Below are 17,447 nucleotides of genomic sequence, written 5' to 3' on the forward strand. Positions count from 1 at the left end.
GCTGGGATTACATGCATGAGCCACCATGTATGGCCGAATGCCTGAGTTTGGAATCCAAAGAGCCAGAGACTCTCCATTGCATAAGTATTCTTAAAAGTCAGTTTAGGTACTCAGAAAAGCTGTGTTACTGCATTCATTTTACTTTCTGCCATTTCTTTTCACTAAAAGTCATTTAGGGAAAGCTAATGGAGTTTATTCAGAATTCCTCTGATGAACTTAAAGGTATTTCCCCATGTGCCTGAATAATCCCAGAGAAAGCCTGACTTTATAAATCTTTTGAGTTTCTGCTGTGTATATATATAATTTATTTATGTATTATTATTTTTTCTGATACAGGGTTTCAGGGTGGAACGCAGTGGTGCAGTCACAGCTCACTGCAGCCTCGACCTCTCAGGTTCAGGTGATCCTTCCACCTCAGCCTCCCAGGTAGCTGGGACTACAGGAGTGTGCCACCACTCTTGGCTAATTTTTTGTAGAGATGGGGTTTCTCCAGGTTGCCCAGGCTGATCTCAGACTCTTGGGCTCAAGTGATCTGCCCACCTCAGCCTCTCAAAGTGCTGGGATTACAGGTGTGGAGATATTCTTTAAGCTACAAAATTGCACTTTACCTTTTTTTCCCAATGCCAAACAGTAGCCCATCATATGCTAGCCTAAGACTTTTCAACATTGACCTTTTTGCAGTGTGAAAGTACTAGTTTAGATGTGACTTAGCCAGGTTATTGTGTTTGGAGATATCATTACCTCATTGGCTGGTGCTGAGGGTCTGGAAAGCTGTGTTGGCAGACTGACATGTTCTCCTTGCATTCTAACCAACTTGTCTCATCTCAGTTTTTGAATCAGAGCAGACAGGCACTTGAATTGAAAATGGAAAACCCTACTGCTGGTGGTGCTGCGGTGATGAGGCCTATGATGCAGCCCCAGGTGAGGATGATGAGCCTTTCCACATGCATTGCTCTGTGCTCAGGACAGGGCTTGGCCTGTGGTTGACTCTCAGTAAATGTTCGTTAAACAAATGAAGGTAATTCTGAATTTCTTGTGTAAGAAAGCAGTCGTATTAAAGACTTTCAACTCTTCTATTCTTCTCTCTGGCTGGTGACTGGGAGGAATCAGAGGAGGGAGAGGTTTCTTCATTAAAACCATAGATTAGTGTTTTTTTTAATTGGTTCCCTTTGTGATCAGTTACTATACTGTGAGAACAGCTATCACATGGCTTTTTAGGAATTTAAAATAATCTGTAAATGTTCCTCTGTTCCTGGATTATGAAACATGCACACTGGGTAAAATTCTGAAATTATAAAGAAGAAAATAAAGAATACATAATCCTGTTCTCAGTGATAGCCTCCTGAGAGGAATTAAAATTCCCTTCTACTTCTAGCCAGTGGTGGAGACAGTATTGAGGGATTTTCTTAATGTGCATGAGGCAGATGACCACACTGTAGTCCTCTACTGTAGTTTGAAATATTGTTTATAATTGTTTTTTAAAAAACAACTGTGAAATGCTCAATTTTCATTGTCTTATGCCTACTTGGAAGTACTGATATGTACATTTTCTTGATAATAAAACCTCTTGTGGAAGCTGAGCTAGAATGCCCTACAGAAAGATGAAAAAAGTTTGCTTTTTGGAGATGATCCGTAGCTAGTAGAGCCCAAATTGGCTTCCTTGTTGTACTTTGGTTATGTCACCTTCTGAACCTCCAGACAGCTTCTCCTTGCCCCCTACCTCTTTCTGAAAGTTTAAAGAAAGTACAAGATTTTCTGAGGTGGACCCCTGCTATCTAAGTATAACCCCATCTTTTTTCTTTTTTTTTTGGTTTCATGTTTCAGCCCTCCACCACCCCAAAACACTGAATCCTCATTTTCCTGTAGTTGTCCTTCATAGTTCCTGAAAAATTTGTCCTCAGATTCTACCCCTAAATGTTCTCTCACGTTGTGGAATGTTTCTGGTCATGTTAAAGCTTGACAGTGTGTCTTTTGTCTTTTAACCCCAAATAATTTTCAGGTCTCCTTCTTCTTCATTTCTCCCTCCCTCCCCCTGCAATAGCCAGAAAGCTTCTTCTTCTTTTTTTTTTTTTTTTTGAGAGAGTCACTGTTGCCCAGGCTGCAGTACAGTGGCACGATCTCAGCTCACTGCAGCCTCAATTCCTTGGGTTTAACGGATTTTCCTGCCTCAGCCTCCCGAGTAGGTGGGATTACAGGTGCTCACCACGATGGCTGGCTAGTTTCTGTATTTTTAGTGTAGACAGGGTTTCACCATTTTGGCCAGGCTGGTCTCGAACTCCTGACCTCAAGTGATCCCCCTGCCTTGGCCTCCCAAAGTGCTGGGATTACAGGCGTGAGCCACTGCACCAGGTCAGAAAGCTTTTATGTAAAGAATGGTATGTTTTGGCTGGTGCAGTGGCTCACACTTGTAATTTAAGCACTTTGGGAGGCTGAGGCAGGTGGATCACCTGAGGTTAGGAGTTTGAGACCAGCCTGCCTAACACGGTGAAGCACCACCTCTACTAAAAAGACAAAAATTAGCTGGAGTGGTGGTGCATGCCTGTAATCCCAGCTACTTGGGAGGCTGAGGCAGGAGACTCGCTTAAACCTGGGAGGTGAAGGTTGCAGTGAGCCAAGATTGTGCCACTGCACTCCAGCCTGGGCGACAGAGTGAGACCCTGTTTAAAAAAAAAAAAAAAAAAAAGACCCTGGGTGTTTTCTGTCTTATACCTGGTGTATTGTGGGGGTACTATATGTATGCAACTGGCAGGTTCTTGCTATATATATGTAATTGCACTCTTTCTTGGGTATTAGCAGGGTTTTCTTAATGCTCAAATGGTCGCCCAACGCAGCAGAGAGCTGCTAAGTCATCACTTCCGACAACAGAGGGTGGCTATGATGATGCAGCAGCAGCAGCAGCAACAGCAACAACAGCAGCAGCAGCAGCAGCAACAGCAACAGCAGCAGCAGCACCAGCAGCAAACCCAGGCCTTCAGCCCACCTCCTAATGTGACTGCTTCCCCCAGCATGGATGGGCTTTTGGCGGGACCTGCAATGCCACAAGCTCCACCGCAGCAGTTTCCATATCAACCAAATTATGGTAAATCTGACAGTGTAAATATGCCTTCTCCAAGTTAACATTACTAAGGACATAAGCTTCACTACATTTGTTGCACATGAAAGACAAAAAATACGATTCACTCCCTCTTCACAAGGAAAACAAAGTTAATTTAAACTATTGGAAAACAAAAATGCTGCAGCACACAGGTAATTGAGACAGGTGTATCCTGTCATAGTTGAGTATTTTTTTTCAGGTGTTTTTTTTTTCCAGTCCCATTCATTAAGAGTCCCCAAACTCTTAATTTGGAAGAAACACTGCAAAGTTGTCCCCTTGCCCCTTCGTATATGTTCCAGTATAGTAGAACTCTCTAATCTCTGAATGCTTGGTCAAGTCAGTGAGAGGAATGCACTTTGTGGACTTTTACGTTGATTTTCTAGGTGACTTGGATTTATTATTATTTTTTTGAGATAGGGTCTTGCTCTGTCACCCAGGCTGGAGTGCAGTGGTGCGATCTTGGCTCACTGCAACCTCCGCCTCCCAGGTTCAAGTGATTCTCCTGCCTCATGCTCCCGAGTAGCTGGGACTACAGGTGTATCACACCACCCCTGGCTATTTTTTGTTTGAATTTTTAATAGAGACAGGGTTTCACCATGTTAGCCAGGATGGTCTCGATCTCTTGACCTCGTGATCTGCCTGCCTCGGCCTCCCAAAGTGTTGGGATTACAGGCGTGAGCCACCGCGCCCGGCCCTGGATTTATTATTAATTACAGTGATGCAGATACCTCTTCAGTTCAGCCTTTGAGAGGTTCCGGGAACATGGTGGGGATAAAGGTGACTACTAGGGAGCCCTGTCATCTGAGGATTGTAACTCCCCTGCCCTTTAAAGAGGGATGGAGTGATGTGAGTTCATACGGAGTCCGTTTTCTGCAGAAAGCCCACTGAAGCAACTGTGACCTTTCAGTGATCCAGATGGTGCTCCTTTCTGTAGTAAGCCTGTTAACTCTAGTTGTCATCTTGGTGAGAATCTAGAATACCTGGGGCGCAGCATCTTATAGCACCCTGTATCTTACACTTATCACTTCCCTCCACCCTCCCCCGCTTTAAAAAAAAAAAAAAAAACATAAAACTACTACAGAAATCTGATATTCTAAGGAGAAGGCATTTGGGCATTTTTATTTCTTCTGTTTTATTTTTGTAAGGAATGGGACAACAACCAGATCCAGCCTTTGGTCGAGTGTCTAGTCCTCCCAGTGCGATGATATCGTCAAGAATGGGTCCCTCCCAGAATCCCATGATACAACACCCCCAGGCTGCATCCATCTATCAGTCCTCAGAAATGAAGGGCTGGCCATCAGGAAATTTGGCCAGGAACAGGTAAAGAACAGTGACTTCTAAAGTTAGTCACATCTTAGTCCCAGAAGTCCAGGAACTTACTGTAATTTTCAGTCACTCCTTTTTGTATGGAGAGATTGAAAGGACTGGGTTCATATTAGAAGGTGTGTTATTTGGCTTGTCCATTTTGAGAGTTCTTCAAGCATGCACATTATCTATTAGGGTATCTAGTACAGAAAGCTGTGAAAAATGAATCACAGGCTGTCAGGGAGTTTTCTCTCTGACATTCCCCGCTTAAGTATAGCAATATTTGACACAATTGTAGTAGTTTCTGTGGGCATGCCCTTTGTCGCTAAAGTGACTTCCAGAGGTAATATTACCGTTTCTTTACTTACAGCTCCTTTTCCCAGCAGCAGTTTGCCCACCAGGGGAATCCTGCAGTGTATAGTATGGTGCACATGAATGGCAGCAGTGGTCACATGGGACAGATGAACATGAACCCCATGCCCATGTCTGGCATGCCTATGGGCCCTGATCAGGTATGAAATCGATTCCTTACATTTTTCAAAAAGTTTTTCTTGTTCTCTGGATAGAACTAAAGCCTCAGCTATAATCAGAATGTCCTAGGTATATTTTAACTTGAATGTATAACTTAAAATATAGTAATTGAAAAAACTTGGTTTGAAGGCATTGGGCCATTGGATACTTTGGTAAGCCAAGCTGCATTGTAAGATGGGATCTCAGGAATCTGAATCACTCAGCCAGAGCTGCACTGTAAGCCATGAATGTGGGCATGGGTTTTTTTTGTTGTGTAAAGCATGTGTTTTACTCAGTTTTTCTGGTTGCTAACAGAAATACTGCTGACATCTCTGCACCAGGACCTCTTAAGGAAACCACTGTACAAATGACACTGCACTAGGATTATTGGGAAGGAATCATTGTTCCAGGCATCTGTCTTTGAAGAAAGGACCAGCTTTGAGCTCCGTCAAGGGTATTTTAAGTGATGTCATTTGAGCAGGACTGGATTTTAAGCCAAAGGGCAGTATCTACCTGTTTTTTTCCTCCCCTCCTGCTGTGTATCATGGCGTTCAAAACAGAAATATTTTTTGGCATTCCACCTCCTAGGGATATAATTCTGGAGATATGGCATGCTACTGATCATAAAACTTTTGTGTCACTTTTTTCTGCCTTGCTAGCCAAAGTCTCTTAAATACACATAGGTGGGCCAGAGAACATTGGACGAATCGAGAGAGATTAGAACATCTGGTTTCTCTAGTTGCAGTATTGGACAAAGAGCATAGTCCCAGCCCTCAGGTGTTTTTGTCACTACCAAGTAGTTCTGTGTTGACCCTCTGTCCAGTGGAACTGGTGATTCTGAATTGTCCTTTACTGATGGTGTTGAGTTGCTCTGTCCCTATTATTTGTCCTAGGTTTTCTCCTAATGAAGGTTTTCATTTGCCGTTCATGTCCTGTAATACTTCACCTCCAGGAACTGTCATGGATGTCCAAATGGCTTTACAGAAGGGAAATGAGATGACAGTATTTAATTGCAGCAGTAGCAAACTTTTCACATGCTAATGTGCAGTTGAGTGCACTTTATTTAAAAAGTAATGGATAAATGCAATATTCTTGAGGTCTTGAGGGAATAGTGAAACACATTCCTGGTTTTTGCCTACACTTACGTGTTGGACAAGAACTATGATTTTTTTTTTTAAAGTACTGGTGTCACCCTTTGCCTATATGGTGGAGCAATAATGCTTTTTGAAAATAAACTTCTGAAAACTCAAGGCCAGGTACTGCATTCTGAATCAGAATCTCGCAGTGTTTCTGTGAATAGACTTTTTTGTAAATAACGACCTTTAAGATATTGTATTATGTAAAATATGTATATACCTTTTTTTGTAGGTCACAACAACTCATTTTTACAGAGTTTGTGAAGCTAAATATTTAACATTGTTGATTTCAGTAAGCTGTGTGTGGAGAGGCTACCAGTGGAAGAAACATCCCTTGACTTCCGTGGCCTGCGGTGGGGGGTAGTGCTCCACAGCTTTTCCTTCCCCACCTGGGCCCCAGCCTTAGATGCCTCGCTCTTCAATCTCTTAATCTAAATGCTTTTTAAAGAGATTACTTGTTTAGATGTAGGCATTTTAATTTTTTAAAAATTCCTCTACCAGAACTAAGCACTTTGTTAATTTGGGGGGAAAGAATAGATATGGGGAAATAAACTTAAAAAAAAATCAGGAATTTAAAAAAATCAAGCAATTTGATTGAAGAGAATCTTTTGGATTTTAAGCAGTTCGAAATAATAGCAATTCTTGGGTTTTGTGTGTGTGTGTGTGTGTGTGTGTGTGTGTATGTTCAATTATGTTACCTTTTCATCCCCTTTAGGAGCGTTTTCAGATTTTGGTTGCTAAGACCCGAATCCCACATTGAGATCTCGAGTAGAATCCTTGGTGTGGTTTCTGGTGTCTGCTCAGCTGTCCCCTCATGATACTAATGTGATGCTTTCATTATGTCCCTGTGGATAGAATAGTGTCACTGTTACTTCTTAAGGAACTCAGTACCCAGCACAGCCAGTTTGACTGTGATTCAGAGCCACAGTCTAACTGAGCACCTTTGAAACCCCTCCCTCTTCTGCCCCCTGCCACTTTCTGCTGTTGCCTCTCTTTGACACCTGTTTCAGTCATTTGGGAGGAAGGGAAACATGAAGTTTAATTCCCTTTATCTGGGTTACTTCATTTGGTTCAGATAGTTGAAGGAATTGGGTTTCTGAATGTCTGTGAATTTCAGAGGTCTCTGCTAGTCTTGGTGTCATTTTCTAGCAATAACTGAGAGCCAGTTAATTTTAAGAATTTCACACATTTAGTCTTTCTAGATGTCTCTGAAGGTAAGATCATTTAATATCTTTGATGTGCTTACAAGTGAATCCTGATTATTTCCAGATCCACCACTAGAGTGGATCTTATTTTCAAAGCAGTATAGACAATTATGAGTTTGCCCTCTTCCCCCCACCAACTTCAAAATATATCTTAAGATTGTAAATCTGAAAACTTCCATTGTAGTGGCCTGTGCTTTTCAGATAGTATACTCTCCTGTTTGGAGACAGAGGTACAACCAAGTCAGTCTGTCTCTGTGTTTTTCAGCTCAATTGTGTCTGAACCTTCTTTAAGTGATGTGTGTGGGGAGAAACAGAATGGTGCTCTTACCTTTCTTGACTTTAAAAAATTATTTAAAAAAATAATAAATTTTTTTGCAATCCTTTCCTCAGACCTGGCTGCAGGCTAACTGGAAGGCAGCACTCCCTTTTTTATATGGTAGAAAAATGAAGTTTATTATAAGTTTTTATATTTTCTACTTGTTCATTTGGTGCAAACTCAAGATTTTGATTTTCTTTTAATAGATGCAGTCTTTGAGATAATTTGTTTTTACCTGTATTGCCCTTTATCTTTTTTAGATAATTCTTTGTACTCCTGCTGTCTACCTCTCCTCACACCCCAGCACCCCCCATTTTTTCAGACCTTGGTATCTGTTGGGTGAACAGTATAATCTTTTCATCTGCTTTTAGAATGTGGGATATTTCCAGTACCTACTTTTTTTTTTTTTTGCTGAATCCAAAGATATATAAATAAAATATATATATTTTATAAAGATTAGAATGATATAAAGGAGATACATGTTTCTTCCTTTAAAAAATAAATGGAAGTTACATTGTTAATGTTCATATTATGATGCCACTTTTCTAAACTGCATCTGGATTGAAAGGTGTAAATATCAATAACAGTGCTACTTAGTTATCAGTATTTAATATCTGAGGTGAGTTGGGGGTATCTATATTAGGGGTAGGGTATTACAGAAGATAATTGGCTTGATGTCCTAGAAGTTCTTTGATCCAGAGATGGGTGCAGCTGAAAGTAAACAGAATGGATTGCCAGTTACATGTATGCCTGTTTTTATTTGCAGAAGCTGTGAGTTTTGTTCACAATTAGGTTCATAGGAGCAAAACCTCAAGGATTGATTTAATCAGAGGAACAAGAATTGTTTTCAACTCCAAGGGCACACTGTTAATAACCGAGCAGGTGTTTTCTCTCTTCCTTTCTAATATATGGAATTTTGAAGAATGAAATATAAGAGCAATATTTAAATTCTCAGGAATTGACTTACACTCTTGAGAATGAATTCAGTTTCAATCAAGTTTACATTGTGTTGCTTTAAAAAAAAAAATAGAAATTATTCTTTATCCTGCAAAGAATTGAAATCACATGAAATGACTTATGGGGGATGGTGAGCTGTGACTGCTTTGCTGACCATTTTGGATGTCATTGTAAATAAAGGTTTCTATTTAAAATTGGAGCCTGAAGAGTTTTGTTTTTTAATCCCTGTTGGATTAAGGGTAAAGAAGATTAAGGAAGTCTATTTCAAATAATGGTAACAGTTTCTGAAGTTAAAAAACGCCACTAGGGAGTTGCTAGGGAGCCTTGGCCTGTTGGGGGCATTGAAACAAATGTGGGTGCTTTAGGGATTATCTCTGTCATCTGTTAAATGAGAAATGGGTTGGATTGGTGATAGCCGAAATCTGTCAACTACTTGTATCAGGTTAGATTACCTGATATACAAAGAAGGTTTGGCCAAGGTGAATTTCTTTGCAATTGAGTAATACTTTTAAAAAATGAAGTAGCAAAGCTGGTATACTATGAGACTTACCTGTAGTCCCTTGAAGTATGGTAGACTTGAGTCAATCTACAACCATCTACTCCCCTTTTAAGAAAATCTTCTAAACCCAAAGGCATTTTCTTCCAAAAAGATGTTGACTGGTAGTATCTTGAATACTTTAAAAAAACAGACACACCAAAAAACTCCCAAGAAATGGCCTTTTACAAAATGTCAAAGGTTTCTTCATACCAACTGCTGGTCATTGGCTGGGTTTTTGAACACTGTATGACAATACTTATACTACAAAATTTTTTTTACAAATACAGTTTCATCAAAACTTGGGACATACATCAACTACGTTTCAGTACCTTAAAAAAAAACATCAGTTCCGGGACATAACAAAGAAATACTAGGAGAAACGGTATCTGGACAGGAACAGAAATGTCCACAACTGCGAGGGATTTTCTTTTACACTGGCCACAGAGCGTTTATTGACACTACCACTCCTGAAAATTGGGATTTCTTATTAGGTTCCCCTAAAAGTTCCCATGTTGGTTACATGTAAATAGTCACATATATACAGTGAAGACCGTTTCTTCAGAGGCAACCAGGGTTTATAGTGCTAGGTAAATGTCATCTCTTTTGTGCTACTGACTCATTGTCAAACTCTCTGCACGGTTTTCAGCGTCTCCACGTTGCCTCTGTCCTGCTTCTTAGTTCCTTCTTTGTGACAAACCGAAAGAATAAGAGGATTTAGAACAGGACTGCTTTTCCCCTATGATTTAAAAATTCCAATGACTTTCGCCCTTGGGGGAAATTTCCAAGGAAATCTCAAAGGAAATCTCACTCACTCTCTTCGTTTTCCTTTGTGAGCTTCTGGGGAGGGTTAGTGGTGACTTTTTGATACGAAAAAAATGCATTTTGTGCAGCTGGTGAGGTATAATCCAAAGCAAAAGCAGGGGCAAAAATGGACTTCTTGAAGTTCTCTCTGCTCCTGCTGGTTATCCTCCAGAATCTGCCATGTTGACTGAGAGTGAGTGCTTGCTTTCTCAGGCCTCCTGGCCAGTAGCATAGGTCTGCTGGAAATCACCCACATGGTTTTTTGTTGCCTGTGCAGTCAGGTGATGCCTCTATATGTTTTTGAAGGTCCACCTCTGTTGTTTCTTAACCTTCCCAGCCTTCCCACAGTTGTCCCCTAAAGAACGAAACAAACTCATCTTAGCATTTAGCTATCACGGTCTTTATCATGACTTCCTAATCAGTCCTAGAGCTGAGGAAGCTTTGCTTCAAGGCTGCTGAGAATGACTATTTCTAGGTTACTTAGAAAGGGATTGCTACCACCTAGTCACCTCAATTTTTAGTTGTTTACTTATACACTCAATGCCTGGCAAGGATGGCATTTAAGGATCTGGATAGAATAGTGGCTAAGGAGATTGTGATATGCAAAGATTCTGTACCTTAATTCTAGAAGCACCAAAGAAAGGCTTAGGTGGCCTGTTACTAATGTCCTATTAAAGCCACACAGGTTTATATGCATATAAAGGAATAAATGAGTAGACCAGAGGTTGCAAATGGCAGCTCACCAAGGAGGGTAGTTTGCCCACATGGTTAATTTAATGTCAAATGAGATGATAATGATAAAGAATTCTCACATATACCTGCATTTTTGGATTTAGTCAGTGAATTAGAAAATCTGGCAAACCTCAGCCCATTCCTGCGGGGAGCAAACTGGCCTGCTCCCTTTAGAATAGAGGTGAACTTTCCAGGTTGCCAGTCTCAGCCCGTGCCAGCCTCCAATGGCACTGGAGTGAGAGTCTGTAGCTGTAGCATGGGCTTTTTGGAAACCATTTAATGAGGCCATCCTACTGCTGATGTTGTATACCAGTTAGCACTTTTGCAGCCATAGCCTTCAAGATGCCTGGCAGTTTGTAATATTTAAATGCTTCTCAACCTCTAAGTAATAGCTCAAGTTTACCAAGCAGAGATTATAGCGAGAACAGCAGTGTACTGGACAAGGCATTAATGTAAAACATGAAGTGGATTCAAGTGTTTTCTTAGGGAAAGATGTGCATTAGTACTTCCCCGCCACCCTCATTATGAGAACAAATCAAGGGTGGTATGTAAGACATGGCATGCAAATAGAATAGCATTGGCAAAATGAAGCAGTCAGAACCAGATCTCTATTTGTAAGCTGGTTCCTTAACTCACAGTGATTTGGAAGAAGGTCTCTTCATTTCTGGCCACTTTCGACGCTGAAACTGCCTAAGTTTTCAAGTGTCAAAAGGAGAATGAATGTTAACCATCACCAAGAAAGAAAAAGTCCCCAAAGAACTATACAAAGAAGGTCTCCTAGGTGACAGCTATCTTTGGTGGGTGATCCTGGTCTCAGGCAGACCAGAGGAAGGGCAGTGTCTCAACATAACAGGTGCAGACTCACAGAGATGAGACTGAAGGATGGGCCAAGATAGGAGAACTTTGTTTAGGCTTTAATAATAAAACGAAATACCTGTATTGCTCATAGCTTCCTCCATCTTTAAGTCCTAAATGAAGGAGAAATAATAAAACAAAACAGGAGCAGATAGTTTAGGCAAAGCAACCCCAACACACCAGAAAACCATCTTATGCTTTTTTGTCACAATCCCATGATGCTGATAGTGTTCCCTATTCAAGAGTAGACGGAATTATGAGGGGAACCTGCCCTAAGTCTCCTAGGTAGCCTTGTAGATTGCCTAAAATCCAGAGTCACCACGATCAGTTTCAGGACCCTGATGGGTTCATTCAGCGCTGACCTTAGTCATGGTGAGGGAGGTAGACGCGGGCCTGAACATCTGTGCTCCAGAGGACAGAAAGCCAAGAACCCTGACCAAGAGCAGGAGGGAGTAATAGCTCAAGTTTACCAAGCACAGATTATAGCGAGAACAGCAGTGTACTGGACAAGGCATTAATGTAAAACACGAAATGGATTCAAGTGTTTTCTTAGGGAAAGATGTGCATTGGTACTTCCCCGCCAGCCTCATTATGAGAACAAATGAAGGGTGGTGTGGGCTCTGGGGAAGTTTTCCTGAGGACGTGGCAGGATCGAGTGCGTGGGCTCTGGGGTCAGCCCACCTTGTTCACTTTACTCCTCCATAGAATGAGGATAAGAAGATTCACCTCAAAAGCTTATCAGCTAACACATGTAAAACGCTCAGCACACAGCCTGGCACACAGTGACTAATATGTCATTGCACTTTGATCACAAGAGTAGCAGCGCTTTGAGTGGCAGAGGTTAGGAAGCCACTAGTGAAAATTCCGATCATATCAGGCTCCTCACCAGGAAGTATTAGTGCAACATCTTCTGTAAACATAGTAGCTCTCCCCTCTTCATAACTAGAGCTGACTGTGGCATCTGAATTCTTCCTCCTAAGCTTTGTAGCCATGTTCCTGACATGAACTCCAGGCGTCCTCCTAGACACAGTCCCTTCCCCAAGGGACTTCAAATACCAAAGGTTTTAGGCCACTCTCTGTCACTAGTAAGTGAACTTCATTTTTCTTTTTTTTTTTTTTTTTTTTTTACTTCTATTTTTAGAGATGGGGCGACAGCTCTGTCTCCCAGGCTGGAGTGCAGTGGCGCTATCATAGCTCACTGTAACCTTGACCGCCTGGGCTCAAGTATCCTCCCACCTCAGCCTCCCAAAGCCCTGGAATCATAGGCATGAGCCACCATGCCTGGTCAGCTTTTTTCATCTTAAAATTTCTATCTAGTTGGCATTCTAAATTTAAAACTGCAGATTTTGTCCTGTCCCAAACAAAACTCAGCATTTACCTGGGACTCCTAATCCTGCACCTCCCATCACCATATTCTACTGGGGGCTTCACCACCTGAATTTGAAATCCATCATCTTCACTGCTCCCACCTCTAGTCCAAGCCACCATCATTTCTCCCTGGATAACTGTGCCATCTTCGCTGTTTGCTCCCATAAAGTCCCATTCTCCACCTAGCAATGTCAGTGCCCAGGTTAAAACCCTCCATTGGCTTCCTGATACACCTCAAATGAAATCTAAACTCTACCATGGCCTCTCACAGGGTAGCCTGATGCCCTCCTGCCACTCTCCACTGGCCTCAGTTGTGCTGGCTGTACCACCTAAGCTGCTTTCTGCTCCTCACACTTCAAGTTTCCTGGAACGCCAGCCCTCCATGTTTTCTCAGTGGTCGATTGTGTCCTACTCTTCAGGACTCAGTTCAGAGGTCTGACCCTGGTTTTATGAAGTCGTGCCTTTCCCCAGTCACATTGGATTCTACCATCCAGTTTTACTCTTTCCATACAAGCAAGAGGCCTCCCGCTGTGGACTGCTCTTAGGACAACACCGGCTCCACACAAGTTAGCCAGGATGGGGTCATCTTTAGTCAACATGGTTTCAGGTCTAAGTTCTCAGGAAATGTTTGTTGAATGCATGAGTGAACAAAAGGGAGGAAATGAAACGAGAGGGAATTCCATGTGTTTCCTGGACAGCTGATGCAGGTGTTCCTCTCTCAGGAAGCACAGCTTGTCAAAGGTCATCTGCCTGCTATGGACAGGGGCTCCCATGACTCGTCCGGAACTGCATCACCTCCCAAAGCCTGGTGATTTCGGGCTCATTCTTGGGGTAGACACCACCTCCTGAGTCCCTTCCTTTGGTTACCCTGCTCTCCAAAGGCCCCATGTTGGGGTGCCTACTCACCCAGGTCCATGTTTCGAGTCCGGGGGTTACACTGCTTGTAACCCTTGCAGCTCCTCAGCTCCATGAGCTGTACATGTAGCTGGTTGAGGACATCCCTGTCCAGTGTGTTCACTGCGTTCATCAGCTAGTTGCAAAAAGGGTAGTCTGTCAACAAGGTAAGCACAGGGACTCTCCCCGTGCCCTTCTTCTACCAACCAGGGGACACATTTCAGGCAGGTGGCAGGTGGAAGGTGCTAGGGGCTGGTGACCTGCTTACTCCAACTTCTGCAAGAGCCAGCATTTGGAAGAGTTAGGTGACGTTTTGGCTTCGAGTCCCACCAGGTTCTCTCTTAATGACAATGAACACTCAGGAGAATAAAAACCATGTCTGTGTATTTAATGTTGGAGTTCTGCAGCCACTAGTCAGGAAACTTCCCAAGCTCGGAAAGAAAGCCTTCCAAGTCTCGGTTTTATCAGCAGCCTTCATTCAGATTTGCAATCCTCCTGATTGCAAAGCAGCCATTTGATGAAAGGATGGGTGGGTGACCTGGGTTCTTGTGCAGTCTGGGAGCTACCGGTGACGGACTTAACCTACCCCTTTGGTAAAGTATGAGGGTGAACCTATCTAAGGAGAAAGCCTGGACACCTATATAGTAATTAAAGCATTTGTGCTGCTGACATTTAAACATCAGATATCATGTAAAAAATTATTTCAGGCTTTTCTTGAAAGGTCAAAGCCTGGGCAATACCAAGGCCACAGGACAGGAAAGCTCTAGTGCTGGAGCTCAGCAGTGACTGTCCCTGTACAAGTCATGTACATGTACATGTTCCGACGACCAGACATGTCACTTCTCCTTCTGGTCTTGTGTGGTCCTGAGGCCACTTCAGTCGTGTGTGTGTTTACATGGCTTACTGTACGGAAGCACTTAGCAGAGTGCTTGGTGCAGTGTGTTACTGTTACATTAGCCGCGTGGTCCGTGCAGGCCCTGCAGTGGGTAATATCTGGCTTGATCCTACAGCTTGACAGTTTTAGGAGTCTTCACAAGTTCCGGCAAAGCCTGGTTGAATGCTGCATGTTAAGTTAGAGGGAAGAAGCCACATATATTACACACGCAGGGTGATGGAGGCAAAAAAGGCTGATTGAACACGGAATCCCCCAATCTCAGCGGCTTCACAACTTACTCCCAGTGGCTCAGGGACTCAGTGGGACTTGGATAATTTGTCATGACTTCCCTGAGGTTGGGGGGGCCTACCTGGCAGCACTGGGGTACCCCATACCCCCATCTCTCTAGCTCGGGTTGTCTGTACCTGGTAGGGGTCTGTGTTGAGATCAAAGTACTCTAGGAAGCCAGTTGCAAATTCACAGAAGAGGAAATTGTGAGTCTCGTTGATGGTCCTCATGCACCAGTACGTGTTATTGTTGGCGCTGGTGCAGGCACAGAAAGGCCCCACTGGCAAGGAAGAGAGAGCATGTCCTGAGTGCCTGCGGGAGGAAGCCCCATCTGCCAACAGTGACTCCTGTCACGGACAGCCCCCGAAACCAGTTCATCGAATGCCAAGAGGCTGTCCCAAGCACTGTGGACCCCTGGTGTCGGGGACCCCCTTTCTGAGAGAGGTCTGAGTCACTTAAGTGGAGAAGTTTCTTGGCCCCCCGGGCCCCAGCCTGTCCACCTCTGCCCTGGGCTTGCTCACGTGTCCAGAAAGGCGCCGTCTGCCAGTGCTGGTTGTCGTGGGTGAAGCACGTGAGGCCTGGCATGCTGCACGTGTCGTTGTTCTGCAGGCGCTTGAGCAGCTTGCGGAGTTTCTTCTTGCGCTTCTGCTCCCGCAACAGCCACACCTTGTCCTTCTCTTGCAGACCCTTCCTATGGGCGCAGAGGGCCACACACGCCTTGGGCCTCTGAGGGATCCCTGACCCCATGTCTCTGCTCTTCCTGTCCACCTAGGGGCTGGGCTGAGGCTTCTCCAACAGCCATGGGCATAGCAATTCAGGGTCCCAAGTCTCAGTGCTGATCCAAGGCAGAGCCGGGACCAGAACCTGGATCTTCTGTCATTCTACTTTAACTCCCAAGAGGGCACAGAGCTGGGGACAGAACCAGGCAGCTACTGGGACTCCTGTTGGCATCCCTTTCCCCTCCTTCCTGTGTCCTGCCCTGCTTGGTGGAGTTGCGGCAACCCCATTTACAGTGTTGATTGGGAAATGAGGCCTCTTTGAGGGCCACCACGGACTTCCCAGGGAAGGGCCTGGACTTCTTTCATTTTCTTCTGTATTTTAGCTTAAGGGAGGGCTACCTCCTCATGCAGGCCTCTGCATCTCTTCCCCAGGACCTTAAGCTGCCCTTACCTGAAAGGATGCAGACTGGAGCCTTTGTGCTTGAGGCGGCCTTTGTGCTGGGTGTGGTAGCTGTAACAGACCCCCCCAGCCCCAGGCTTCAGGAGTGGCTCAGAGGGCTCCGCTGGCAGGTGCAAACTGTGGTTTCTGGGACTCCTGTGTGTTGCTGCTGCCCCACTCCCCTGTTCCTCCTTCTGGGATGGTGGTGGGGAGGGTATAACCCTATCCCCAGGGCAGCAGGTACCTGCCTGGGTGGCTTCCTTCTCCGGGCATGAGCCAGGACTCTTCCTGGGATTTTGCTAGACTTTAGAAGGTTGGGTTAGTTGTAATTTAGCCACGACTAGAAACTGGGCCTGGCTTTAGGTGCATCAGCCTCAGCATCCTTTTTCCTTTCCTTTTGTGATGGTTAATTGTACACGTCAAAGCCTCAGCATCTTGAGGTTGGTTCCCTCACCGCCCTGCCTACTCACACTTGGTCGGGGTCCACACAGGGTAGCCTGTGTTTTGCAAGACTTTCTGGAAAGACAGCAGGGCTTCTACAGCTGTGCTGTCCAGTACGGGAGCCACTGGCCACTTCAGTTTGAATTAAGCAAAAGAAAAAATTCGGCTCCTCAGTGACACCAGCCACAACTTCAAGTGTGCACCAGCCACGCGTGGCATAGTGCAGACATAGCCCGTTTCCATCACCACAGAATGTTCTACTGGACACAGCTGTTCGAGAGTTCAGTCCTTTGGGCCAGGGGATCCCTGAGCCGGGAACATGGACCTCACACCACGTGGGGGATTTCTGAAAGGGTAATCGGCAGAGGCGCTTTTCCGGCCAGGAGCCGGCTCTGCACAGCCAGCACGGGTCTCTCGCCAGCAGTACTGGGATCTGGGCGCCAGCCTGGCTGAGGAACGGGTTCCGTGTGCCACATTGGCTGACAACAGGGATGTAAATTATGGATTTTTTTTTTTTTATGCCATGAGGGGAGAAGATTAAAAAAGATTAAAAAAAAAAAAATGAAAGGGGTCAATCACGAGAGGGGATGAACTGAGCTGTCCTGTAGGAGGGTGGGGTCTTAGGTCCCTTTGCTACTGCCTCACCTGATTTTATGACAGTCACATTCTTCTGGCCGCTTTTTCTTCAGGTGACCTCGGACTTCCCTCAGGTTCTTAATTTTGTTCTGCAGGGTTTCAATCTGAGGGAGGGGCAGGAGAGGAGGCCTTGAAACCTTCACGGCTGGACAAGAAAGGCTTGGCCTGGTGACCGCCCCCACGCTGCCGTGTCTGCTCAGCAGCAGCAGCCTGCCCTGCCCGGGCCCCAGGGCCAGCACCGGCATGTTTGGGTGGGGAGGACTTGTTCCGCCTGCTGAAGGACGCCCACCTTCCCCTCCGGCCAGCCCTTGCAAGGGAACCGAGTCATTTTCCTGGCCT

General features: G+C 44.4%; 2 protein-coding genes across 13 annotated transcripts in view; one reads left to right on the forward strand and one right to left on the reverse strand.

Annotated features, from left to right (window-relative positions):
- Positions 1–8,484, forward strand: part of NCOA3 (nuclear receptor coactivator 3) — a 157,654-nt gene extending 149,170 nt beyond the window's left edge. For 3 of the 5 annotated variants that reach the window (XM_033186663.1, XM_033186666.1, XM_033186664.1), the window contains 5 exons: positions 829–921; positions 2,794–3,079; positions 4,240–4,414; positions 4,770–4,911; positions 5,225–5,553. In XM_033186663.1, coding sequence (XP_033042554.1) covers positions 829–921; positions 2,794–3,079; positions 4,240–4,414; positions 4,770–4,911; positions 5,225–5,236 — 708 coding nt within the window. In that variant the 3' untranslated portion in view covers positions 5,237–5,553. Of the gene's footprint in view, positions 1–828; positions 922–2,793; positions 3,080–4,239; positions 4,415–4,769; positions 4,912–5,224 lie in introns of all 5 variants that reach the window. The other 2 variants (XM_033186662.1, XM_033186665.1) reach the window with 2 other exon arrangements.
- The window catches only part of SULF2 (sulfatase 2), a 137,143-nt gene continuing 123,903 nt past the window's right edge, over positions 4,208–17,447 (reverse strand). For 5 of the 8 annotated variants that reach the window (XM_033186671.1, XM_033186668.1, XM_033186670.1 and 2 more), the window contains exons 14-21: positions 17,118–17,212; positions 16,044–16,103; positions 15,395–15,564; positions 15,011–15,153; positions 13,724–13,847; positions 11,529–11,562; positions 11,231–11,284; positions 8,732–10,217 (exon numbers count right to left, since the gene is read on the reverse strand). In XM_033186671.1, coding sequence (XP_033042562.1) covers positions 10,187–10,217; positions 11,231–11,284; positions 11,529–11,562; positions 13,724–13,847; positions 15,011–15,153; positions 15,395–15,564; positions 16,044–16,103; positions 17,118–17,212 — 711 coding nt within the window. In that variant the 3' untranslated portion in view covers positions 8,732–10,186. Of the gene's footprint in view, positions 5,886–6,743; positions 10,218–11,230; positions 11,285–11,528; positions 11,563–13,723; positions 13,848–15,010; positions 15,154–15,394; positions 15,565–16,043; positions 16,104–17,117; positions 17,213–17,447 lie in introns of those variants that run through there. The other 3 variants (XM_033186672.1, XM_033186673.1, XR_004431268.1) reach the window with 2 other exon arrangements.

This window comes from Trachypithecus francoisi, unplaced genomic scaffold (assembly GCF_009764315.1).
Source record: "Trachypithecus francoisi isolate TF-2019V2 unplaced genomic scaffold, Tfra_2.0 Lachesis_group21, whole genome shotgun sequence".
NCBI classification, from domain to species: domain Eukaryota; kingdom Metazoa; phylum Chordata; class Mammalia; order Primates; family Cercopithecidae; genus Trachypithecus; species Trachypithecus francoisi.